Here is a 26,790-nt window from a genome sequence, read left to right on the forward strand (position 1 = left end):
GCCTCCAGGTCTTTCACTCAACTGTCTCTTTTGATATGCTGTTTTAGGTGCTCCAGGGTCAAGTCAGCTTCCTTGCTTCCGAAGTCTTTTTCTTGGGGGGGGGCGATTTTCAAGACAAGGTTTCTCTGTGGCTTTGGAGGCTGTCCTGGAACTCTCTCTGTAGACCAGGCTGGCCTCAAACTCACAGAGATCCACCTGCCTCTGCCTCCTGAGTGCTGGGATTAAAGGTGTAAGCCACCAAAGTCCGACCAAGTATATTGTTTTTCTTCTTTTTCTTTTCTTTTTTTTTTAAACTATTCTTGCAGATGTATTAGTATCTGTTCCATCTAGGTTGATGTGGGCTCTTTCTTGCATCCCAGACTTCTGCATATGGTAGGTCTTCAATAAACAAAAGCTAAGGCTGTTAAAAGCAAAAACAAAACAAAGACTCAAGTGTGCAGGGAACACAGGATTATAACCTTCAGGCTTCCATGTCTCAAGGGGAGTAGGTTCTAGATTTGAGCAAACATAGGCTCCAAGTGTGCCCGCTGTGGTACTCCTGTGATTCCATACTTGGAAGGGTGAGGAGGTCCAGCAGTGATCCTTGTGACTAAAATTTATTTTCAACTTAGCAGGATCTAGAATTATCTAGGAAACAAACCTCTAGTCTCTGAGGGAGTTTTCAAATTGGGTTAACTGAGGTGAGGAGACCCACACTGAATTGGGACAGCACCATTCCCTGGACTGGGATCCAGGATCAAACAGAGAGACAGAGAGCCAGGCCAGCTTTCACCTCTCCTTGCTTCCTGTCTGTGGATACCACGTGACCAGATGCCTCGGGCTGCTCTAGGTGCTGTGACTTTCCCATCACGGACCATCGGACCATCCGTGCATTAAAATGGGAAGGGCGATAAACCCTGCCTTTCTGAAACTACTTTTGTTGGTTATTTGGCCACAGCAAGGATAACAGTAACTAATGCATCCAGATAACATAGGGACATGTCACTTAAAAAAACAAGCAAACAAATAAAAAAAAGCCAAGTTCACTAGTCCAGTACTTGAATGTTCATAGCCTAAGTTTCATTCCCAGAACCACAAAATAAATAAGGGGCTGGAAGGGCAGTGGGGCTGAGTGTAGAAGAGGGGAAATGGTGGTTCGGATGCAAAATAAATGAATAAATTTAATTAATAAAAAAGGGGGGCTGGAGAGATGGCTCAGAGGTTATTTAAGGGGGCTGCCCTTCCATAGGACCTGAGTTCTGTTCCCAAAGCCATGCCAGGAGGCACAGGCCACCTGTAACTCCTGCCTCAGAGGTTCTGGTGCCTCCCAGAACACCTATGCACTGTGGCCCACGCATACATGCACATATACCTAAGGAAAGCAAACCTTTAAAAATAAATAAATAGGATTGGAGAGATGACTCCGTGGTTTAGAGCACTGACTGCTCTTCTATACGACCTGGGTTCAATTCCCAGCAACCTGAACTACATGCAACTCTGCCTCGACATAAATAAATATCCAATTTAATTATAGCCGTGTTCAGGAGTTGAAGAGATAGCTCAGTGGCTATGACTGACAACCATCCGTAACTCCTCTGAGATTGGGCCTGAATATGGTGCACAGACATGGGTCAGGCAAAAAAAAAAACAAAAAAAAAAACAACGTACACATAGAATGATATATGTAAAGTTGGAAAAAAAAAAGTTGTGGTTCACTGGGGCCAGGGAAGGTTCCTGTCATGCAGTTATTGTATTGTTGTAGAAAGAATAATGTTTTCAGAGTACTAACTCCGTGGGGTGGGGGGCGGATAAGTGACCCAGAGGGATTACCACCCCACTACGCCAACCACCACAGGATTAAACCGGAGAATGTATGTATACGGAAGCATCAACACATTAGTAAACCGAGGTTCAAACTCTGGGGAGACGCCAGGCTGCTGGAGAAACGACCTCAGGTGGCCAGGTGGGAAGTCACAGCTGGGCACCTGGGAGGGCGAGCCCCGCGGGAACCTCCGGGAGCCCCTAGGGATCCCCTAAACAAGCTACAATCCAGCTGACGCCCCGCCACACCCGGGTCAGCAGGCAGGAATTTGCCCCTGTGACCTCCCCAGGCACACTCCTGTCACCATGGCGACTGGCTTAGGGAACAAGCGGCCTGATTGTCCCTGCCCAGGAGGGCAGGTGAAACCCTGGCCACGTGACCGATACTGAGCCAGGTGCGGTTAAGAGGACACTCACCTCCTCCAGCTTTAACCCGTTCAAAGCCCGGCCGCCGCCAGGGTGCAGTGTGTCTTGCCTCCCAGCCAGCCACACACACACCTCTTTGGTCCTGGGTCTATAGCCAGAAGGGCAGCGATAAAATTATGAAGGCCCTAGACTAGGTGGAAGATGGAATCTGGGAAGGAATCCGGCCTGAGCCACACTAGTGGTTCAGCTGGGTAACTTCGCCTCCGTTTCTTTCTTTCTTTCCCGGTAAAGTAATGAACAAGATGGCTCAGCAGTAATGACTTGAATTCGAATCTTGGGACTTACATGGAAGGCGCGAACTGATCCCCATTTGCTGTCCTCTGACTCCACATGCTGGCTACATACACATAGATACACAAATAAATGATAGACAGACAGACAGAGAGACAGATGTAAATAGAAATAAGGATGAAGCCCTCATCAAGTATAATATCAGGGACTAGGAACTATGGCTCTTGCTCAGTAGTACGGTGTGGAAGAGTGTACTCTGAGGATATGTGAGTTGCTGGAAGCCAATCAAATTAAACTCCCTGACTTGGCCAACAGGCTGGGAGAGGGTGGGCAGTTCTGAAATAACCCTCCCCCAACAGGCCACCCTCGGAGTCCTGCCTGCCCAGGGAGCTTTACCCCTCTTTTCTGCCCCCCCATTACTTTCTCTGGAATGTTCACCTGGAACCTTCAAACCAACTGGTTTTTCTGCTTGCCAGTCTCAGCCTTGAGCAAGCCATGTGACCATAGGTTTAGGGCCCAGGACTCTGTATGTCCTCAAGGCCACTCCTGACAGTAGATCTAGACAATCTGGGCACATGGTCAAAGGTTGTGTGCCAGGTTGGGGTGAGCTGGCTAGACAGAAGGTTGACTGGTCAGAAACTGTTTAACAACAGTACCCTGTCCCAACAGAACTATGAACCCTTTGACTCTGGGGGCTGGTGAGATGGCTCTGTGGATAAGAGCTTTCTGCTAAGCCTAATGACATGAGTTCAATCCCCTGAACCCACGAGGAGAAGGAAGAAAAAAGAAACTCACTCAAGTTGTCTTCTGACCTCCACATGTCTGCTGTGACACATGCTCCACTCGTACACACAGAGGGACAAACACACACAGAAACACACAGAAAGATACACACACAGACACACACACACAGAGAAACACACAGAAACATACACACAGAGAGACATACACACAGAGAAACACACAGAAACATACACATAGAGAGACACACATACACAGAGAAACACACAGAAAGATACACACAGAGAGACACACACACAGAGAAACACACAGAAAGATACACACAGAGAGAGATATACACAGAGAAACACACAGAAAAATACACACAGACATACACTAAATAAAAATAAATAAATAAATGTAAGGAAAGGTTTTAAAAATACATCGAAGGACCAGGTGGTGGCAGCACACGCCTTTAATCCCAGCACTCCAGAGGCAGAGGCAGGCAAATCTCTTTGAGTTTGAGGCCAGCCTGGTTTACAGAGCTAGTTCTAGGACAGTCAAGACTACACAAAGAAACATGTGTCTAAAAAAAAAAAAAAAAAAGCACAAAAGAAAGAAAGAAAGAAAAAACAAGCACAAAAGAAAGAAAAGGGGGGGCTGGAGAAATGATTCAGAGGTTAAGAGCACTCGTTGCTCTTTCAGAGGAACCAGGTTCAATTCCCAGCACCCACATGGTGGGCCACAACCACCTGTGTTTCAGGGAATCCAGCACGTTCTTCTGGCCTCTGTGGGCACCACATATGCACATGTACACAGACTTATATGCAGGCAAAATGCCATTACACATTAAAATAGATAAATCTAAAAGCCAATTCAAAAGGAAAGATCCCAGCACTCAGGAGGCAGAGGCAGGTGCATCTCTGTGAGTTTGAGGCCAGCCTGATCTACAGAGTGAGCTCCAGGGTAGCCAGGGCTACACAGAGAAATCCTGTCTGGAAAACAAACAAACAAACAAAAAAACAAACAAACAAAAAACAGAAAGGAAATAAAGAAAAAGACAGGTCTTTCAGCCTTTGAATAATGTAGGGCTTAGGCGTCCCTGTCAAAGCCCTAATAACTCTGTGCACCCAACAAAGGGATCACATTCAGCCTGATAAGGATCCCTGGTGAGTTCAAGATAGAACAAAACTGGAATCCCCTTCCGCAGAGGGATGGAATCTGGGAGCTGGTACACAGCCTGTTTCAGCCCTCCCTGGCCTGAAGAGTAGCAGAGGGGCCAATATCTCTCTATCTCTCTGGTTAGCCTTAGTGTCTGTCTCATGTTAGTGGGCACTCAACCAGATACCCCAGAAAATTTTGCCTAAGTATTTCTGCAGTGCTCTTATTTACTGTCTTTTTTACTGTGTGTGTGTGTGTGTGTGTGTGTGTGTGTGTGTGTGTGTTGGGGGAGGGGAGCTAGAATTTGAACCCAGGGAGTCATAAATACTAGGCAAGCACTGAGCTACATTTTTGTTTTGTTTTGTTTTGTTTTGGGGAGACAGGGTCACTCTATGTAGCCCTGGATATCCTGGAACTCACAATGTAGACCAGGTTGTGCATCACACCCATGCAGTGCTCATGGAAGCCAGAAAAGAGTGTTAGATCCCCCAGAACTGGAGTCACAGACAGTCGTGAGCTGCTGTGTGGATGTTTGGAAATGAACGAAATGAACCCAGTTCCTCTAGAAGAACAGCCAGGGTGCTAAACGGCTGGCTATCTCTCCAGCTTCCTGGTGACCCTTCAGTAAAATCATATTATTGTAGTAGAAGAACAAAACACAGCTGGGTCCTCAGTGGACCCTGAGCCAGGATGGACACAGGGAAGATATTGCTATAGAACTGCATATAGACAAATTCTTGGCGAATATGGGCTAGAAATGATGAGTGTCTCCGGTGGTTGGAGATAGAGACAGCAGTTAACCCTGGACCCTAAAAGATATATACATCGGGGTGGGTTTGGTGGCACAGGTATATAATTCCAGTTATTGATGGGGCTGAGTAAGAGAACCACATGTTTAAGGCCAGTATGGACTGCTGAGTAAAAACCTGTCTAAGCAGGCAGTGGTGGTACATGCCCTTAATCCCAGAACTCAGGAGGCAAAGGCAGGTGAATCTCTCAGGCCATCTTGGTCTACAGAGTGAGTTCCAGGTACACAGAGAATACCCCCCACACCAAAAAACAAGACCCTGTCCCAAGATAAAAAAGTAAAAAAAGGGTTATGATGCCCTTAATTCAATCCCCAGTACTATTCAAAATAAAAAGATGTCTGAAGTGATGGCTCAGTGGTTAGGAGCAGTGGCTGCTCTTGCAGAGGGCCCAGGTTTGATTCCCAGAGTCCACATGGTGGTTCACAACGATAATTCCAGTCCTAGAGGATCTGATGTCCAATTTTTATACATTCAGGCACCAGGCATGCAGACATATATGCAGGCAAAAGATATATACATGGGGGGAGGGGAGGAGAGGAGGGAGAGGGAACTGGGATTGACATGTAAAACAGTCTTGTTTCTAATTCAAATAAAAAAAGACAGATACATAAAATAAAGTAAAGGGCTGGAGAGATGGGCTCAGCCATTAAAGGCAGGCTCACAACCAAAAATAAAATAAAGTAAAAAAAAAATTAAAAGGTTATAAATCTCAGAAGGAAAAAGCCACATGTTCTCATGCACAATACATGTATACATGGGGACATATGTGTGTGTGGGGACAGCATAACACAAAGAAAAGGGAACAAGAAAGGCTAAACAAGGGCTGGAGAAATGGCTCAATGGTTAAGAACTATAGAGCCTGGTACTCCAGAGGTCCTGAGTTCAATTCCCAGCAACCACATGATGGCTCACAACCATTGTTATGAGATCTGGTGCTCTCTTTCTGGCCTTCAGGGATACATGCAGACAGAACACTGTATATATAATAAATAAATCTTAAAAAAAAAAAGGAAGGCTAAACATAAGGTTGTGAGGAAGGACTGAATGCAGGTAGAAGACTGGGATTATGAAAGATGATATAATCGTTTTTTCTAGCTCTAAGCCTGTCGTGGATTTTTTGTTTGTTTATTTTGGTGGTGAATAAGTGCATAAAATATATTTGATACTGAAAGCATAGAAGTTAATGTGGCACTCCGCAGCTTCTGTTTCAAATAACCATTGGATTGTATAGACTTTGGGTCTTGCTAATTTTGGTATGTGTTTTTAATTATTTGCAAGATTTTTTTAAAAAGCTTTATTTATTTATTTATTTTATGTATACAAGTGCTCTGTCTGCATGTACACCTTCATTCCAGAAGAGGGCATCAGATCCCACTATAGGTGGTGTGTTCCCATCCTCCATGTGGTTGCTGGGAATTGAACTCAAGACTTCTGGAAGAGCAGCCAGTGCTTTTAGCTGCTGAGCCATCTCACCAGCCCAAGACTTTTTTCTATAATAAAGTTTATGAATAATTTAAAAATTGGGACTAGAGGCGGTGGGCGCCCAAGCCTCAGAGCCCTCAACCGGTGGCTGATGGAAGCAGAGGCAGACACCCACAGATATACACTGAACTGAACTCTGGAACTTAGTTGCAGAGAGGAAGGAATGAAGATCAAAGGGGTCGGTACCAGGCTGGTGAAACCCACGGAGGCAGCTGGCCTGTACAAGGGGGAGCACATGGACCCCCAGACTGCTGTCTGGGAGGCCAGTACAGGACTGATCCAGACCCCTGAGCATGGATGTCAATTTGGGGGCCTCTGCACTCTAGGGGACCCCTGGTAGTGGATTAGTATTTTTCCCTGGTGTAAGAAGGGACTTTGAGAGCCCATCCCACGTGAAGGGATGCACTCTCGGCCTGGACACATGGGGAAGGGCCTAGGCCCGGCCCAGGATGATGTGGTGAACTTTGGGGAGCCCCTTTCCAGGGCTCCCCTCCCTACCCTGCCTGGGGAGTGGAGGGTGGATAGGGTGGGGGGTAGGTTGGTGAGTAGGAGGGAAGGGGTGGGGGGAGGGGAGGGAGAGGGAGAAGGGATTGACATATGAAACAAGCTTGTTCCTGATTTGAACTAATAAAAAAAAATCACACACACACAAAAAAAATTGAGGCTGGGCATTGGTGGCACATGCCTTTAATCCCAGCACTTGGGAAGCAGAGGCAGGTGGATCTCTGTGAGTTCGAGGCCAGCCCTGTCTCCAGAGCAAGTGCCAGGACAGGCTCCAAAGCTACACAGAGAAACCCTGCCTCAAAAAAAAAAAAAAAAAAAAATGGGACTAGAGAGATGGCTCAGTGAGTAAATTGCACTGACTGCTCTTTCAAATGACCCAGGTTCAATTCCCTGCACCCACAAGGCAGTTCACAACTATCTATAATTCTAAGATCTGACATCTTTACACAGACAAACATGCAGGCAAAACACCAGTACACATAAAATAAAACAAATAAAATTAAAAATGTAAAATAGGACTGGAGAGGTGGCTCGGAGGTTAAGAGCACTGGATGGGCTTCCAGAGGTCCTGAGTTCAATTCCCAGCAACCACATGGTGGCTCACAACTATTTGTAATAAGATCTGGTGTCTTCTTCTGGCATGCACGCATACATGCAGGTAGAATACTGTATACATGCCAGGTGTTGGTGGCCTTTAATCCCAGCACTTGGGAGGCAGAGGCAGGTGGATCTCTGTGAGTTGGAGGCCAGCCTGATGGTGTTGAAGGCCTGCAATCCTAGCATCCACAGTGCTAAAGTATCAAGATCATGACTTTTGGGCCAGCTCAGAAATTTGAGGTCAGCTTGGGCTGTATATTGAGATCCTGTCTCAAAACCAGAAAACAAACAAACAAACAAACAAAAATCCCCTAGAATATCTGTAGTCCCAACACCTGGGAAATGAAGGCCAGAGGATCAGGAATTTAAGGTCATCCTTAGCTACATATAAAGTTTGAGGCTAGCCTGAGCAACATAAGATTTTTGTCCTTAAAAAACAAAACAAACACAAAAAACAGTTGTCAGGTATAATGGCTCACACCTTTAATCTCAGCACTAAAGAAACAGAGGCAGGTGATTCTCTGTGAGTTTGAAGCCAGCTTGGTCTATACAGCAAGTTCCAGGGCAGTCAGAGCTATATAATAGAGAGACCTTGTCTCAAAAACAAACAAAAAGGGCTGGAAAGATGGCTCAGTAATTAAGAGCACACACTGCTCTTGCAGAGGACTGGAATATGGTTCCTAATACCTGTTGTGCCCAGATCTCGGAACCACAAAAGAATCCACCAACAAGGAGAGGACAAAGGTTTCTTTATTGGCTGGAGGATACGAGCTGCAGCAAGGACCCCATTTGTTTGGGAACAAATGGAATGCCCACTTTCGACTGAGGGGTGTTTTTATAAGGGAAAATTGTAGGGCTGGAAGCCTCAAGATTACAAAACTTCAGTGGTTACAAAGGATGGGACAATGATTGTATGCTTAGCAGGATGCTGCAGAGGAAATGAGTTTGTTAATTATCTCCTGGGCTGGGGACTTCTACAATTGATAACTATCTGATCCTCTTTGGACTAGAGGAATGTCCACACAGCTCAAGGGTGTGATATCTGGTCTAAGGCCTTGAGTCATGTGGACCTTCGTTTAACCTTGTCTGTTGGGCTGCCTTTTGGGAACTCAGAGAAGCTTAAGAGTTTTTCTATTTGGGCTTTGGAGTCTGGGTTTCAGACTTTTATTAATTTTTCCCTTTCATACACACATGGTGGCTCACAACCATCTGTAACTTCAGCTCCAGGGGAGCCTATGCTCTCTTCTAAACTCTGAAGACACAAGGTACAAATGCCATACACATAAGGCAAGCAAAACACTCATACACATAAAATAATTATATAAGTCTCTCTCTCTCTCTTTCTGTTTGTGTGCATGTGTGTGTACTCGGCTAGGCAACTAGCAGGGCAGAAGACATGGCAGTGCCACAGAAGGACGAAAGGGAATAAAGATCCAATGGCTTGGTGTCTGGTTGGGGATTCTGGGAAGGATCCCACTGGAGGTCTTGAAGCTCTATGGGAAACTTAGCTTGAATAACAAAGAGTCCTGAAGGGATCTCCAGCAGATGTGTTTGCTATGATGAAAACAGCTCCAAACTGCTAAAGGATCGATCTCAGAAGAAAGGGGCTGAGATTTAAAAAACGACTTTCCCTAGACTAGGAGGGGCAGAAGGCAGGGTCCCCTTGGGAAGTGATTCCAGTGTGGAAAAGGGTGTGTTCTCAGGGTGAGAGTATTACCACTCTCTGCTAGTTAATGGCAAGTTGTTAGTCCGGGCCCTTTCTTGCTTTCTTTTTCTTTTTTTAGACAGATTTTCTCTACGTAGCTCTGGCTTATATACCAGACTGGCTTTGAACTCACAGAGAACCCACTTGCCTCTGTTCCCCAAGTGCTGGGATTAAAAGAGTGAGGCACCTCGCCCAGCCCGGAGTCATTTCTATTCAAGCAGCAACTACAGTACAAATCCCTGGCTAAGGGTTGATCCTGGTCTCCCAAACTGACCTGCAGTAGAAACGGAAGACCACACCAAGACTCTGGTTATGCCTGTTGGACCAATCTTTTGTCCTCTCTGCACCTCAATTTACCAGTTCAAGCTGTTGTGCCTGAGTCGCAAGGATCCCCAAAGAGACCAGGGAGACAGACCACCGATGCAAATGCACGAGGTTTATTGAATTGTCCATCCTACCTCGGGAGGGACCCCGTCTAGCAAGCTGACACAGCAGCCTCCAGAGGGGGTGAAGTTCACTGTCTACTGCTAGGTTTTAAAGACAAAAGTTACAGGATTACATCAGTAGGTACAGGTTGGTTTCTGATTGGCTGACATTTGGGAACAATCAGGAGAATTTCTCAAAATCATATTTTGGCATGAAATACCTGTGTACCAGGTATTCTCATTGGTCAGTGCTGAGAGTGAACATTCTGTGGTTTCTCTGGCTTTGTCAAGTTACTTGCAGGTGGCCTGTTGTACATAGATACCAATAGTTTTTAGAACTGTATCCTGGAGACTATAGAGGAGGTTTTCCCTGTTGTTTCTTTTGTGGCCAAACAGTTCCCAAGAACCAAATACCTAGGAGGCTGGGAGGCTGGAGTTTCTCTGTGTTCAGTTTTGGCCCTAGGCTCCAGGAGGCCAGAGGATCTGGAGTTTCCTTGTGTCAGAGGCCTACTTGTCTTTTCTGTAGCCTGTCATGGCTGCTAAAGCAGGGGCTGAGTGAGGGTCTGGTCCCTTCATTCCTAGAAGTGAAGCCTTTTAGTTTAGTTTACCCCTTTCAAACCAAAGGCGATTGAGCCTCGTCTACGTTTTTCTTGAGGGGACTTCAGGAAACAAAGCATTTATGGTCTGGGGAGCCTGGCAGGACCCCTAGCTGTGGAGCACGGCGCCACTAAGCTGGCGGGAGCTAGGACGAGAGCCACTCCTGGCGCCTTCTGTTCTTGCCAGAGGCACAGAGAGCTTGGCATACACCCAGGGCGGTGCCTGAGGACGGAGGTGAGGACCAGGTGGGGTCGGATCAAGAGCGGAGAAAAGAGGTCCTCAGCTTGCCAGGGACACGCCCCGCGCCGGTTCCTTGAATCTCTGGTCAAGGTGGGGGAACTCTAGAATAGACTATGTGCCACTTAAGGGCCGGGGCGTGGTCTACAACATAGCCAAGGAGCTCCGGGAGGTCCTCTCGGACAAGCCAGCATTAGGTAATGGTGCAAGAGGTGGGGCCAGAATCTTGGGTGGCTCCGCCCAGGCCGTGGCCAAGGAGTCAAGTTCCCGGCCTGCAGCATCTTAAGGGTTTGCGAAATCAAGCAAGGGATAGCCCAGGTTATCTTGTGGCTCCGCCCCTAGTAGGGCGTGACCAAGGACGCAGAGCTCGCGGCGGCTCAGTAGGTGGGAATTACGTAATGATGCAAGGGGCGGTCCCAGAGTCTCCGGTGGCTCCGCCCAGGGTGTGGCCAAGGAACTCCTCTGCAGAGGCTACGATGATTGATAATGCAAAAAACAGACCAATGGGGTGACCCTTCCTAGGGCGTGGCAGGTGCTCACAGGTCTGAAGGATACTGGGTAATGCCCAAGAGACAGGGCCAATCCCATGTGACACCGCCCTGGTCCTGGCAGGGATCTCGTCTCTAGGCGGCTCATAGTGTCTGCGGGAATTGAGCAGTTGTGCAAGTGGGGCAGGGCTAGCGTTGGATGGCTACGCCCAGCGCGTAACCAAGACAGCTAGTCCTCCGGACCAGATTCCGAGCCGCAGCAAGAATTGCGTAATATGCAAGGACCAACTCTTCTGGAGGCTCCGCCCAGGGCGTGGCCAAGAAGCCCCTGCATTGGGTAATGGTACAACAAGGGGGCTGAACTGTGCTGCGGGATTACGTTAGGCCACGTGACCTAGAGTGGAGCCTATGACAGAGCAGGAAGATAGGCGGAGCCCTAGCTGCAAACGGGCAGGGCTCTGGGAGGCGGAGCGTGAGCCGGCATACCGAGGAAGCACACCCTACAGGCCGCAAGTGTGGGCATGCTCCGCTGGGCGCGAGCGTGGAGAGTCCCCCGTGGGAGGCTTGGCGCCTCCTTTCTCAGATGCTTGGCGGTGCCTGTGGTCCACAGCAGCGGCCGCAGTAGTGGCCAAGGAAACGCCGATCCGAGGTCAGTCAAGGACACCGGGTGGGTGGTACCCCACTAATATTCGCACGTGGCCGGGCTGGCCCCGCCCCTCGCTTGGCCTCGCCCCTTCTCTCCTTTACTCTCCCCCTTTCTTCATGGCGGTCCCCACTTTCCAGGCCGCTGCCGCTGTCCTATAACCTTCTAGATGGAGACGCGACACTCCCAGCCATCGTCCTTTTGCACGGACTCTTCGGCAGCAAAACCAACTTCAGCTCCATAGCCAAAGTGATGGTCCGGAGGACCGGCAGGAGGGTGAGCTTCCGGGTGGGGCGGGGCATGGGTGGGCGGGACTAAGGAGGAAGTCTGAGGGTAGGATTTAGCTTCAATTCCTCAGGTTGGGCTCCTACTAATAATCGGAAAGTTTCATTGCACAGTAACCCGGAAAACATTTTCGAAGAGGTCGGGTTCTGCAAGGTGTCCTCCAGTTCGTCCATTTATGTTACAGATCTCCGCCTGCCCCTCTCTCAGGTCCCAAAGAAACTCAGAACAAGTGGCTACTTGTGGTACTTATTTGCATTCCAAAGTGCACGCTGGCTTCTGCTCTTCTCACCCCACTCCCTACCATAAACTTATCCAGCCCTGGGCCTTCACTTCCCTTCCTCCAGCTTCTCTTTCCTGTATAACCCAGTCATGTCTGCCATGCTCTCTCTTGATTCTTTTGGTCTGAGGCTCCTCTCTGTTCCATACCTAAAGCTGTCATTTGAACACCACATGCACACCATGGCATGTACGTGCACTCACAAACACTTGCATTCATATATACATGCACACATATATGTACATAATAAAAATCAAGGAATAAGTTGGATTGCAACTAAGGAAGACATTCAAGATTGACCTCTGGCCTCTCCATGCTCATGAAAATGTACACATACTCATACACAAACACAATTATTTCCCCAGCTTCATCTCCCTGACTGCGTCATAGTCTCTACTAGGCTTTTCATTGTCTGTAATCAGAGTACCACCATTTCTCCTATTTCACCCCGCTCCCCAGGTGTTGACAGTGGATGCTCGGAACCATGGTGACAGTCCCCACAGTCCAGATGCAAGCTATGAGGCCATGAGTCAGGACATTCAGGACCTCCTGTCAAAGCTGAGCCTCGTGCCCTGCGTCCTCATTGGTCACAGCATGGGAGGAAAGACAGCCATGCATCTGGCACTGCAGAGGGTGAGCTGCATCTATCTGGGTCCTCTTCTTAATGCATTATAAACCGTAAGTGCCCAACTAATAATGTGGGACCCATCCAGCCTTGGATGGCCAAGACCCAGCAACTGTGCCAGAGCCTCAGTGAGATTCTGTCTCATAGCCAGATGTTGTGGAACGATTGGTTGCTGTAGACATAAGCCCGATAGGAACCACACCTGGATCATACATCGGAAGCTACATAGCAGCCATGAAGGCCATTGATATCCCGGAGAACGTGCCGCACTCCCAGGCCCGAAAACTGGTAGATGAACAACTTAGCTCCACTGTCAAGGTGATACATGATAACCCCTTCCTTCACCCCCATGTAACATGTCAGAGGAAAAAGTGGTGTGTGGGTCTCACAGAGAGTCTCTCACAACTGCCTGACTGCCCCCTCCACCCACAGGACCCAGCCATTCGGCAGTTCCTGCTCACTAACCTGGTGAGGGTAGACAGACGATTCTCCTGGAGAGTGAACTTGGAGGCTTTAGCTCAGCACTTGGACAAGATTCTGACCTTCCCACAACAATGTGAATCCTACTTGGGGCCAACTCTCTTTCTCATTGGTGGAAATTCTACATATGTAAAGTAAGTCAATGTGGAACCATAGGAAGGGGCATGCCTCAGCCACCGCCAGCTGTGGGAGACCCGCTTCAGTGGAGGAGGGCTTGGGTGTGGGCATGGGGGATCTGGGAGCCAGCAACACCACTGGGCATGTAGGCTCATGTAACTCTCATTCTCTCCTGTTCTCTCTCCTTTGACTTCACTGTTGTGGCCAGACCCAGCCACCACTCAGAGATTAGACGCCTCTTTCCTCAAGCCCAAATTCAGACCGTGCCTAATGCTGGCCACTGGGTCCCCAATGACAAACCCCAAGACTTCATGGATGCTATCAGCAGCTTCTTGGCCTAAGAAGTGACTCTTTGAAAGAGCAGACAGGAAACTCTGGGCTTGGTACCCTTGCAACCTCTCCCTTGCTTCTGCACAGAAAAACTCAGGTGGGCACTAAGAGGGCCCAGGGGTACAGAGGAGGTCCAACCCTTTAATAAATAAAGGCAGTTCCGTAAAGTTTTGGGATCCGTTTTCACCACCATCGGCCCCACTGACTCCGGGAGAGGAGGAGCCAGGAGTTCTTGCCAGCACTTGTGTTCTCCTGTGTGCCCAGAGCGCCCCTGGACTCTTCCTGCAGTTGGCTCTGAACCCGCTCTCGAACCACCTGCTGCATGTCTTCCTGCCGACAAGAGAGACCGAGGGTTCAAAGCCATCCCGGGGACTGAGGGGCTTATTCCAAGCCTCCCGAGTCAGAGGCCCCACCCTACCTCCCAGGCCTCCACTTCCTGCTTCAGCCTCAGTTTCTCCTGCAGGACTTCCAGAAGCTGAGCCTCCACTCTGCGCAACCTGGCTCTACAGGAGTCCAGCTCAGCCTCCACCGCACGTTTCCTGCAGGCAGTGGGGACAGCAGCAGGGGATTTCTAGTGGCTTCCTTCCAGGGGTGTCTGGAGTCCCTGTCCTCTCCTGTAGCAGGAGTGGGTCCCCCCCACAACCCCCATCTGCAGTTTCTCTCACTTAGCAATGGCTTCATCCCGCTCCTGCAGGACTTGCTCCAGGGAAGGCTCTGCCCGGGTGTCCCCCAGTGCTCCAGCTGCTTGGGATTCTGGGTCTGTTGGAGGGTAATGGATGGGGAGGCAGTGATCTCACTCAGACAAGCCCCACCCTTGGTACTTCTGCCCTGGCCTTGACCCTGGCCCTAATCTACCTGCCCTATTATTTCCACCTTGTCTTACCACACTTTGCCTCTAGGGGGCTCTCCACCCTCATCTTGTAAAGCCCTAGGAGAGCCCTAAGTCTGGCTAGCTGGGACTTTGGGTCTTACTCAGGAATGGCAGACAGAGCCACTTGCCCGGGTTCAGCAGAATGGACAGAGTATTTGGGACTCCCAGAGGGAAAGGGTTTCCTACATTCTACTCAGGGACTAATAGTGAGTGGGCTGCAGACACTTACCTGTCAGTGTCCCTAGAGAGGTGGCCTGGTGACTGACTGAGACTCCTGTCGGCTGGTTGTGGCTATCAGAAGACAGAGCCCTTTACCCTTCCAGGCAAGGCACTCCCTAACAGACTCCACCTACTAAAAGACAGTCTGGGGCAAGGAGCAAGTGCACCTCCCTCTTCTCACACCTTGTAATGCCCCAGGCCTTTCCCCAGGTCTTGCTTCCCTTCGCCCCTAGGGGCGCTCCACAAATGTCTTGCTAGAGCCAAGGAAGGACAACCTTGGCTTGGTTCAGGACTCTGCAAGGCTAAGCATGAGGGCCGACTCTTTGCTAGCCCTTCAAGACATACTCCATCCACAGAATTCTAATCCCACCTCAGGAAAAAAAAAATCCTAAGGCATCCTTACTGCTATGCTATTGCTACTATACCCCAAACATGCAGGATCAGGCAAACTAACTGAACTACATTTCAAAGATAAGAGAATTTTGTTAGCTTGCTTGTTTGTTTGTTTGTTTGTTTGTTTTGAGACAGGGTTTCTCTGTGTAGCCCTGACTGCCTTGGAACTCCCTCTGTAGATCAGGCTGTTATCAAACTTAGACATCTCCCTGCCCCTGCCTGCCAAGTGCTGGGATGGTGTACATCTTTAATCCCAGCACTCGAAGTATTCAGGAGGCAGAGGCAGGTGGATCTCTGTGAGTTCCAGGCCAGCCCGGTCTACAGAGCGAGTTCCAGGACAACCAAGGCTACACAGAGAAATCCTATCTTGAAAAACAAAAAAAGAAATCTACCATGGTATCAGACATCATAACCAGTTGTCCTAACTCTATTCTCAACACAGAATAATTTGTAGCCTGTGAGTTTTCATGACCTTGGCAGGTAAACTGCTCTTTCATTTGGGTTAGTCCAGTTTTTCCTCCTGATTGGACCATCCTTTCGCACTTCCACCATAGACATCCCAGAAATGAGACTGTTTTCTGGTCCTGTACAGTGTAGTTAAAACCATGACATATTAGTGTCAGACACCTGACTGAGGTATTTAGTCCATATTGGGGGAGGAAAGATACTTTTGAGACTTTGAGCATCTTTTTTGTTTTGCTTTTTTTTTTTTTTTTTTTTCAAAGACAGGATTTCTCTGTAGCTTTGGAGCCTGTCCTGGAACTTGCTCTGTAGACCAGGCTGGCCTGGAACTCACAGAGATCCACCTGCCTCTGCCTCCCAAGTTCTGTGATCAAAGGTGTGAGCTACCACCACCTGGCTTTTTTTTTTTTCTTTTATCTCTTTGTTATAGTATAGTCATTTGTGTTCTGCTGCCTAGCCCCATATCCTAACTGGGGATTCTAGGCAGGTGCTCTACCACTGAGCCACACCCCCAGCCCCTCACTGTGGGATTCTAGGCAGGTGCTCTACCGCTGAGCCACACCCCCAGCCCCTCACTGTGGGATTCTAGGCAGGTGCTCTACTACTCAACCACACTCCCAGCCCCTCACTGGGGGATTCTAGGCAGGTGCTCTACCACTCAGCCACACTCCCAGCCCATAGAAGACCCTCTTGTAAAAGGGGCTTGAGCATCTCAGCATCCCTGGATTGGATGATGGTAGAAATTCTTGAACCGGTCTCCCCAAGGACAGCTGTACTTAGAGACCTTGATAGGTGACTGATAGATGGGCCCACTGCCATTTGATGGGTGCATATCTACATCCAAATGTTCATTTTCGAGCCTGTGTGGTTTTTTGTCTTCATAGATTACACGTTTGTTTACACCTCGAAGTAGTGTCCAGAGAGGCATATGTTACCCTCCTAGCCTTTCGCGTTACTATATTTGTATTTCCCTTCTTCAAAAAGCCAGAAACAGAGGCAGCAAAGTGGCTAAGTAGTTAAGTGTACCTGCTACCAGTCCTAAAGACCCGAGTTTCATCCCTGGGATCCATAGGTGCCCAGGGTGATAAGATTATGACAGCAACTGTAAAACGCAGAAATGCCAATGAAGGGTCTGAATAAACTTACAAGCCAAGGAAATGGAACAGCACCATGGCCCATGCATGACTGCGCGCACGCACACGCGAGCGCGCGCGCACACACACACACACACACACACACACACACACACACACACACAGTTAAATTACCAAAAAAAGAAAGAATCCTAGCTTTCCTTGTCATCAGTATCATAATTTGCTCATTTGTCTACATCTGTCTAGTTTGTTCTAATCTTCCCACAGAGCTGGGCTCCCCTCAGCATTTGCTTATTTACTTATGGGCCAGGGTAGCCTTGAACTCAGAGATCTGCCTGCTGAGATTAAAGGTGTGAACCTGAACTCCCCTCAGCTGTTATTTATTTGGTTATTTTATGGGCCAGGCTTGAACTCACAGAGATCTGCCTGCCTCCGGATGCTGAGATTAAAGGTGTGAGCCACCAAGCCTAGATCATCTTTGCTTTATTCATTTGTTGGCTTTGTTTTTAGATTTTTACTTTATTTTTAATTATGTATGTGTGTATGGGTATGTGAGAGTAGATCCCTATTGATCTAGAGGCAAAGGCAGGACAATCTCTGAGTTCCAGGCCAACCTGGTCTACATGGTAAATTCCAGGACAGCCAGGACGACATAGACAAAATGAAAGAAATAACAAATCAATTTTTTGTTATATTCATTTGTGTATTCTTGTTGTTTTGAGATAAGGTTTCTCTGTGGCTTTGCAGGCTGTCCTTGAACTAGCTCTTGTAGACCAGGTTGGTCTCAAATTCACAGAGATCCGCCTGCCTGTGCCAAGTACTAGGATCAAAGGTGTGTGCCACCACCTCCTGGCTTCTCATTTGTGTATTTTGTATGTATGTGTATGGTCATGCGTGTGTGAACCTCAGGTCCTTGGGTTTGGTGACTTTATTGTGAGTCATCTCACCTGTCCCAGAAACAGGGTCTTGTTATATAGCCAAAACATGCAGGGACACCACTACTGAGCCATCCTACGTCCATCCTCACTGGCAGATGTTGGATAAACCCACTCCTCCTCCCAGTGCTGGGATTACAAACCTGTACCACCATGCTTGGATGTTTTCAGGCAGGATGTTGTGTAGCTGAGGCTAGCTTGCATTTTACTGTATTGCAGAGGATGGCCTTGAACTCAAGTGGTGGAATGACAGGCTTCTTCATTCATTCTGCAACTATTTTAGGTGTATATATGGTATGATATAGTATGTGTGTACTCACACATGCGTGTGTGTGTGTGTGTGTGTGTGTGTGTGTGTGTGTGTGTGTGTGTGTGTGCACGCGCGAGCGCGCGCTCTGATCCAGCCATGTACCCTGGTGATGGGAATTAAAATAGACCAGACCTCATGGTCTTGGGAACATTCACATTCTCGTGAAGGGAGGCAGACATTAGAGTCATAAATGCCAGACACTATAAGGCATGCCTGTCATCCCAGCACTCAGGAAGCTGAATCACAACCATCAGGGACTGGAAACAGCTCAGCAATGAAGAGCACATACAGCTCTGCAGAGGAGCTGCGTTCATTTCCCACTAAGACAGGCAGCTCACAAACACCTGTAACTCTAGGTCCAAGGGATTTGACACCCTCTCTGGCCCCTGAGGGTGGGGAATAACACTAAGGATTATGACCATAACTATGAAAATTGGAAATGCTACCAACGGTTGTGGATAAACTTTCACAAACCAAAATACTGGCCCAACACTTTCAATATAAAGTTCTCCTTGAGGGGCTGAGAGGTATCTCAGTGGTTAACAGCTGTGGGAGTCTCTGCAAACACTAGTACCAGCAGGGTAGTGATCTGAGTGAGGCAGAAAACAATTCAGTTCAACACAACTCAGCAGCCAGTGTTGGTTCAAATTTCTAGAACAATGGTTCTCAGCCTCCCTAATGCTGTGACCCGTTAATAAGTCCCTCCTATGGCTATGACCCCCCAGCCATAAGATTTTTGTTGCTACATCATAACTGTACTTCTGCTACTGTTGTGAGTCATAATATAAATATCTAATATGTAGATGGTCTTAGGGCCCCCTGTAAAAGGGTCATCCGACCCCCAAAGGGGCCACAATCCACAGGGTAAGGACCACTCTTCTAGAGTCCCACACCTGGCAGTTCATTTTACTTTTTTTTTCTTGGCAGTTCATTTTAGACATATTTAAGTACAGTACAATTTGAAAAAAAAGTTTCTTGGTGATATAATCTCATGTGCACAAAGAGTCATAATTACATCAAAACTCTTCTAAAAGTATATGTCACTTCTTCCATGACGATGGATTCTAGAGGTAGGCTACATGTGTTATCTTAAGGGCCTAGGAGAAGATCTGGTGTGGTCTCCTTCATACAGATAGCATAGGGTCATATGGGTTATTATTATTATTTGGTTTTTCAAGACAGGGTTTCTCTGCAGCGTTGGAGGCTGTCCTGGAACTAGCTCTTGTAGACCAGGCTGGCCTCAAACTCACAGAGACCCACCTGCCTCTCCCTCCAGAGTGCTGGGATTAAAGGCGTGCGCCACTACCACCTGGCTCGGTTCAGTTTCTAGCACCCACATAAGGCAGCTTTCAGCTAATTCTAACTCCAGCTCCCAGTGATCCAACACCCTCTTCTGGCCTCCTTGGGCACCTGCACATTCCCAGACACAAAATAAATCCTTAAAAATATTTTTGAAAAGATGTGCTTTTTAACTTTTTATTTTGTCTTCAGACAGTGTTTCTCTGCAGAGCCCTGGCTGTCCTGGAACTCTCAGTCTGGCCTCAAACTCAGATCCCCCTGCCTCCACCTCCTGAGTACTGACATTAAAGACGGCTGCCACCACTGCCCAGGTGGGCATTGTCTTAATTCATGAGGGAAGGCACCACTCATTGTGAATCCTGGGTTCTGCAAGAAAGCAGGGCTGGGTGGCGGTGGCAGTGAGGGCTGTGGCGCACACCTTTAATCACAATACTCAGCAGGCAGAGGCAGGCAAATCTCTGTAAGTTGGAGGCCAGCCTGACCTACAGAGCTAGTTTCAGGATGTCCAAGGCTACACAAAGAAACCCTGTCTTGAAAAACAAACACTAAAAGAGCAGGCTGAACAACCCATGGCAGCAAGCCAGTAAGCAGCACCCCTCCATGGCCTCTGCATCAGCTCCTGCCTCCAGGTTCCTACTCAGCCTGAGTTTCTGTCCTGACTCCCCTCAGTGATAAACAGCAATATGGAAGTGTGAGCCAAATAAACCCTTTCCTCCCACAAGTTGCTTTTGGTCATGTTATTTATCACAGCAATAGAAACCCTAACTAAGACATCTTGTGTGTATGTGACTTTTTGCCCAATCCCTGCACATGGCTGAGACCTGACTATCACAGACTTTCCCTCTGTTCTGATGACGAATTAACCGATCCTCTCAGATCGTGAGGCTGAACTCCTACTGGCAGAGTGAGGCACAGGCAGGAAATAAAACTAAGTTAGCTTCCCTCAAAGTGTGTGCTTGGTAGTGTGGTTTGAGTCATGGTCTAGCCCTCCCCCCTAAAAAAAAAAAAAAAGCAGTTAAAGAGAGCTTGTTGCTCTTGCAAAGGACTTTGGTTTATTCCCCAGCACCCACGTGGTGGATCACAACCATCCATAAGTCCAGTTATAAGGTATCCGATGCCCTCTTCTGAATTCTGTGGGCACCAAGCACATACCTGATGTATTCTAGTGAAACACTCATATACATTAAAAAGAAAAGAAACTGATTTACTGGGTTGTTTTCTCTTCATTGTTGTCCCTTATGTCATATTGCGAATATTCTTTTCCAGCACAAAGACGGCTCAGTGGTTAAGAGCCTTTGTTGTTCTTACAGAGGATCCAGTTCAGTTCTCAGCACCCAAGTCTGGTGGTTCACAATTGCTTGTAATTCCAGTTCCAGGGGATCCAACACTTTGATCTGGTCTCCAAAGGCGTCCATGACACATAAATTAAAAACAAAAACAAAAACAAAACAAAAACAAAAACAAAAACCGCAAAACAAATAACGCGGGGGCGGAGCTCAGCCGTAGAGCATCTGCCTAGAATCCCTCCAGTGAGGGTTTACGAGCTTGGCTCGGTGATAGTGTATGTGTGAGGCTCTGGGTTTTATGCCCAACGACAAGACAAAACAAAACAAAACAAAACAAAAACCACATGAGTGTGGAGGAAGCTTTCTCTTCCTCCCCCAAGTGCGTACAGTCCCTGTACTCCATTTTCCTTGTGTCACTGTCAGGGTGACGCTGCTACCAGCTGGAGGGCTCCTGTTGCTAGTGATCTCATCCCAGAGGGAGCACACAGGTGCAAGGGAAAGCATCTGGGCAAGCAATGCAGTATCACCCTTGACCTGTAGGTGGCAGAATCTGCCAACCGCAGAGATCCAGCGAGCAGACCCTGCTCACGGAGTGCGTGCGACCAAACCAGCTGTACCCGGGGCGCTTGGCAATTCCCAGGGCTCCTTCGTAAAAAATCTGCTCATCTGGTCCTGCATATGTTTCTCTACTCACTCTATGGACACCTCTGGGATCAAGGGACACGAACTAGTGGGTGGTGACGGTGACACAGGCCTGTATCCCAGTACCGGGGAGGTGAAAGCAGAAGGAAAAGGAATTCACGGTCATCCTTGGCTACATATCAAGATAGAGACCAGCCTGCGGTAAATGAGACTCCATCGCACATAAAAAGAAGTCGACTCTGTTACTGTCTTCCCTCCTGGCCCTCACCTGAATTCCAGGGCACACCTGTCCGCTAGCTTTCCCATTGGGCTCTGATGGGAAGCTCAAATTTAAGAGTTCCAGCCTCAGCCGGGCGTTGGTGGCTCACGCCTTTAATCCCAGCACTCGGGAGGCAGAGGCAGGTGGATCTCTGTGAGTTTGAGGCCAGCCTGGTCTCCAGAGCGAGTGCCAGGATAGGTTCCAAGCTACACAGAGAAACCCTGTCTCGAAAAAAAAAAAAAAAAAAAGAGTTCCAGACTCAGTCCAATCATTTTCTTTACCCTTCTGCCTCCTACTTCCTCCCCATTCTGTCTCTCTCCCAGGGAGATAGGAATCCTAAGTAGCTTCAGCTATTCTGGAGCTCACTATGTAAACAAAGCTGACCCTGTTATTCTCCTGCCTTTGCCTTCCCAGTGTTGGGGTTACTGGTATGAGTCACACTTACACACAGCTTCTTTCTTTCTTTCTTTCTTTCTTTCTTTCTTTCTTTTTCTTTCTTTCTTTCCTTCTTTCTTCTTCTTCTTCTTCTTCTTCTTCTTCTTCTTCTTCTTCTTCTTCTTCTTCTTCTTCTTCTTCTTCTTCTTCTTCTTCTTCTTCTTCTTCTATCTAGATTAGACATACATTTTTTAAAAAAGATTATGTATAAAGTGATCTGCCTGCAGTGTGCCTTCAGGCCAGAAGAGGGCACCAGATCTCATTACAGATGGTTGTGAGCCACCCTGTGGTTTCTGGGAATTGAACTCAGGACCCATGGAAGAGCAGCCAGTGCTCTTAACCTCTGAGCCTTCTCTTCAGCCAGTCCCTCCTTTTTATGTGTGGGTATTTTTCCTGATGCCTTCGGGAGCCAGAAGAAGGTGTCAGATCTGGCTGCCTCTGCCTACTGAGTGCTTGAATGCTGACACTAAAGTATGAGCTATCACGCCAATCTTTTTGGTTTAAAATTTTAATGTGTGCGGGGCTGGAGAGATGGCTCAGAGGTTAAGAGCACTGGCTGCTCTTCCAGAGGTCCTGACTTCAATTCCCAGCAACCACATGGTGGCTCACAACCATCCGTTATGAGATCTGGTGCCCTCTTCTGGTGTGCAGATATACATAGAAGCAGAATGTTGTATACATAATAAATAAATAAATAAAATCTTTAAAAAATTTGATGTGTGCATGTATATGCATATGCATGTGTGACAGACACATACACACACACACACACACAGAGAGAGAGAGAGAGAGAGAGAGAGAGAGAGAGAGAGAGAGAGAATATGCCATGTGTGCGGGCGAGAGACCCAGGCCCCAGCAAATCCATGCCCGAAGGCACTACACAGTCTCTGCATGGCTCTGCTTCCAGCCACGACCCAGTGAAAGAAGCACACCCTGGACTGGACCCGAGCTAGTAGAAGAGACTACTTATCCCTAAACCTAGAGTCGGGGGAAAAACCCTAACACTGAAACTAGTGCCAAAAGAACACACTTTGCCCCTAAAATTGGAACCTATAAAAGAAATTCACACAGGTCCCAAAATTGGAGCCCAAAAGCCAAAAAGAACCATAGAAAGAAACACAGTTTGGTCTGGAATAGGAGCCATTTCTGTTCCCCTCCCCCAACCAGCCAATCCCTGAGCAGGAAAAACTGACCCATCCCTGAGTAGTAAAGCAGTAGCTGGCCAGCCTAGGGGCCGCCTTTCCGGCCCAGGGAAACAGTGAAGTAGTAACCACTAGTCTAGAGGCACGACTTCCCATAGACTGTAAGCCTAGGAAGCAGTAACCCCTAACCTCCAGACTTACTTAACTTTGACCTTTTCCAGACCTTAGCCCGGAGGGGAAGCCAAGCCCAAGCCTCACTCCATGGAGGGGACAGCCAACCTCAAGCCTGAGCCTTCTCCTCTAAAGAACCCCCTTTCCCTCACTGCTGGGGGTCACTCCTGCTTCTGTTGCTGCTTCAACGGAGGGACTTGAGTTAACTCAAAAATCGGAGTCGGTCTCCTGGTGATGATCTCGAGGTGGTGATGTCGAGGTGTCTGATGGTCTGGAGCTGGAATTATGAGGGATTTATTGTGGATTCTGGGAACCAAATCCTGGTCATTTGAAAGAGCAACAAATGCCTTTAACTACCGAGTCATCTCTAGATCCTTTTAATTAATTTTTTTTTTCGTTTTTCGAGACAGGGTTTCTCTGTGGCTTTGGAGGATGTCCTGGAACTAGCTCTTGTAGACCAGGCTGGTCTCAGACTCACAGAGATCCCCCTGCCTCTGCCTCCCAAGTGCTGGGATTAAAGGCATGCACCACCACAGCCCGGCTTAATTTATTTTTTAAAGACTTATTTATTATGTATACAGTATCCTGCTTGCATGTATCCCTGCAGGCCAGAAGAGGGCACCAGATCTCATTACAGGTGGTTGTGAGCCACCATGTATGTGGTTGCTGGGAATTGAACTCAGGACCCCTGAAAGAGCAGTCAGTGCTCTTAAACGCTGAGCCATCTCTCCAGCCCTATTAATCTTTTATTTTAAAATTATGTGTATGTGTGTCTGCTCAGGTAAATGGACCACCCTATTTTATACTGGGAATTGAACTCAGATCTTCTACAAGAGGAGTACTCTGTTAGCCACTGAACCATCTCTCCAGGTCCTAGAACACTCAAAAAAAATTTCACTCGGAAGCTAAGCAGAGTCGGCTGGGCCTGGTTAGTACTTGGATGGAAGACCACCTGGGAATAATGAATGCTGTATGCTTTAAAAAAAATGTTTAGGATAGGGTTTTACTATGTAGTACAGGCTGGTCTAGAACTCAAAATCCTCCTGCCTCTACCTTCAATATCCACTATGACCTATAGCTCTTTTTCATCTTTGGAATAGCAATACCAAGAGTCTGGAGAGATGACTCAGCAGGTAAAAGTGCTTGTCACTCTGCCTGATGACCTGAGTTCAGTCTTCAGGACCCAAATAGTGGAAGGAGAGAACTCACTCCTACAAGTTTTCATCTGACCTCCACACTCCCAATGCATACTGTAGCACATGTACACACACACACACACACACACACACAGAGAGAGAGAGAGAGAGAGAGAGAGAGAGAGAGAGAGAGAGGGAAATTTGTTTTGTTGTTTTTTGAGACAGGGTTTCTCTGAAACAGCTTAGACCAGGTAAGCCTTGAACTCAGAGATCTGCTTACTTCTGCCTCCTGAGTGCTCGGATCAAAGTTAGATACCACTAGCACCACATCGAAAGCTTTTTTTTTTTTTTTTTTCCTAAAGACAACAAACATTCAGGTATCGAATTCTATTGACTCCACCTTTAATAGATATCCACAATATGTTTCTCTGACCATGGCCACTATTGCCTTCAGGTAAATGGACCACCCTATTTTATATTGGGAATTGAACTCAGATCTTCTACAAGAGGAGTACTCTGTTAGCCACTGAGCCATCTCTCCAGGTCCTAGAACACTAAAAAAAATTTCACTCGGAAGCTAAGCAGAGTTGGTTGGGCCTGGTTAGTACTTGGATGGAAGTTACATACTTTTACCTGGGATTAAAGGCACATGTGCCACCACCATCACCCAGATCAGCTGAAACTCTGTTGTAAAGAAAACAAACTGCATTCAGGCAGTTTGCATATAGCTGCATTCAGGAAACATGTATATTCCTGCACCTGCCCTCAACCCCTGCAGTCTATTTTAACCTGGAACAGTCCTGTTAAAGCTTACAGTGGGCCGGACATTGATGGTGCATGCTTTTAATCCCAGCACTCGAGAGGTAGAGGCAGGCTGATCTCTGTGAGTTCGAGGCCAGCCTGGTCTACAGAGTGAGTTCCAGGAGAGGCTCCAAAGCAGTACAGAGAAACCCTGTCTCAAAACAAACAAAAACAAAAACAAAAAAGCGTACGGTGGATAATACGCACGACCATTCTACTCAATGTCCTTCTGTGGCTCCTATGGCTCCCAGTAAGAAGCTAAGAATGCAGGTCCTCACTTAAAGCTCCCACACCCAGCCCCTCCCTGGACTCTGGCTTCTCTCTTCTGGGCGCTTCCTTACCCACAAGGCCTCCTCACCTCCCTGCTGTTCTCACACACATTGCTGTTGTATGTACTGCTCCTGTGCCCCGAATGCTCTTCCCAACATGGCTTAACCCTCACCTGAAATTTCCTCAAACCCTGCCTTCTCAGCAGCAGAGAGTCTCATTAAAGTGGGAGAGGGCTGGGCATGATGTTGCCTGCCTTCAATCCCAACACCAGGAGGCAGAGGCAGAGGCAGAGGCAGAGGCAGAGGCAGAGAGGCAGAGAGGCAGAGAGGCAGAGAGGCAGAGAGGCAGAGAGGCAGAGAGGCAGAGAGAGAGGCAGAGAGGCAGAGAGGCAGAGAGGCAGAGAGGCAGAGAGGCAGAGAGGCAGAGAGGCAGAGAGAGAGGCAGAGAGGCAGAGAGGCAGAGAGGCAGAGAGAGCAGAGAGGCAGAGAGGCAGAGAGGCAGAGCAGAGAGGCAGAGGCAGAGAGCAGAGGCAGAGAGGCAGAGGCAGAGATATGAGTTCTATAGAGGCCAGCCTGCTCTACAGCAAGTTCTAGGCCAGCCAAGGCTGCATAGTGAGACCCTGTCTCAAAAAAACAAAAAATCGGAGAAGGGTGTATTGTAGTAGTATACACTATAATTCTAGATTTGGGGAGGTGGAAACAGGGTGACCAGGAGGTCCCTGGGTCACATACATAGTAAGTTCAAGGCACCTTTGGGCTATGTGAGATCTTGATGGATTGATTGATTTACCTAATTTTGTTTTTGTTTTTTTGAGGCAAGGTTTCTCTGTGTAGCCATGGCTGTCCTGAAATTCGCTCTGTAGACCAGAATGACCTCAGTGATCTTTTTGCCTCTATTTCCCAAGTTCTGGGATTAAAGGTACATGTGCCACCACCATCACCCAGATCAGTTGAAACTCTGTTGTAAAGAAAACAAACATCAAAAAGAGCTGGGGGGTCCCCCTCAGTCATGAGGTATGGTGGCCTGTGCTTGTGAGATCAACACTGGGGAGGTGGAAGCCGGATTCCTGGACAGCCAATAGCACCTGCTTACTTCTAGACCAGTGAGAGATTATCTCAAAAGAGTA

The 26,790-nt window shown here is 47.8% G+C and overlaps 1 protein-coding gene across 1 annotated transcript; it reads left to right on the forward strand.

Moving 5' to 3' along the window:
• Positions 1-11,302: 11,302 nt before the first annotated feature.
• Positions 11,303-14,106, forward strand: Abhd11 (abhydrolase domain containing 11). The gene is made up of 6 exons (XM_027416157.2): positions 11,303-11,831; positions 11,966-12,101; positions 12,847-13,020; positions 13,160-13,330; positions 13,445-13,626; positions 13,818-14,106. The coding sequence occupies exons 1-6, from the start codon at positions 11,704-11,706 to the stop codon at positions 13,948-13,950; spliced, it is 924 nt and encodes a 307-aa protein (XP_027271958.1). The 5' UTR covers positions 11,303-11,703; the 3' UTR covers positions 13,951-14,106.
• Positions 14,107-26,790: the final 12,684 nt, after the last annotated feature.

Source organism: Cricetulus griseus, chromosome 4 (assembly GCF_003668045.3).
Source record: "Cricetulus griseus strain 17A/GY chromosome 4, alternate assembly CriGri-PICRH-1.0, whole genome shotgun sequence".
NCBI lineage: Eukaryota > Metazoa > Chordata > Mammalia > Rodentia > Cricetidae > Cricetulus > Cricetulus griseus.

What these genes read in the sequence shown, in the direction of transcription:
- Abhd11 (XM_027416157.2), top strand. Translation starts at nt 11,704, where the DNA reads ATGCTCCGCTGGGCGCGAGCGTGGAGAGTCCCCCGTGGGAGGCTTGGC. An exon ending in CAAGGAAACGCCGATCCGAG is followed by an intron (nt 11,832 to 11,965) that starts GTCAGTCAAGGA and finishes CCCACTTTCCAG; the next exon opens with GCCGCTGCCGCTGTCCTATA. An exon ending in GGAAATTCTACATATGTAAA is followed by an intron (nt 13,627 to 13,817) that starts GTAAGTCAATGT and finishes TGTTGTGGCCAG; the next exon opens with ACCCAGCCACCACTCAGAGA.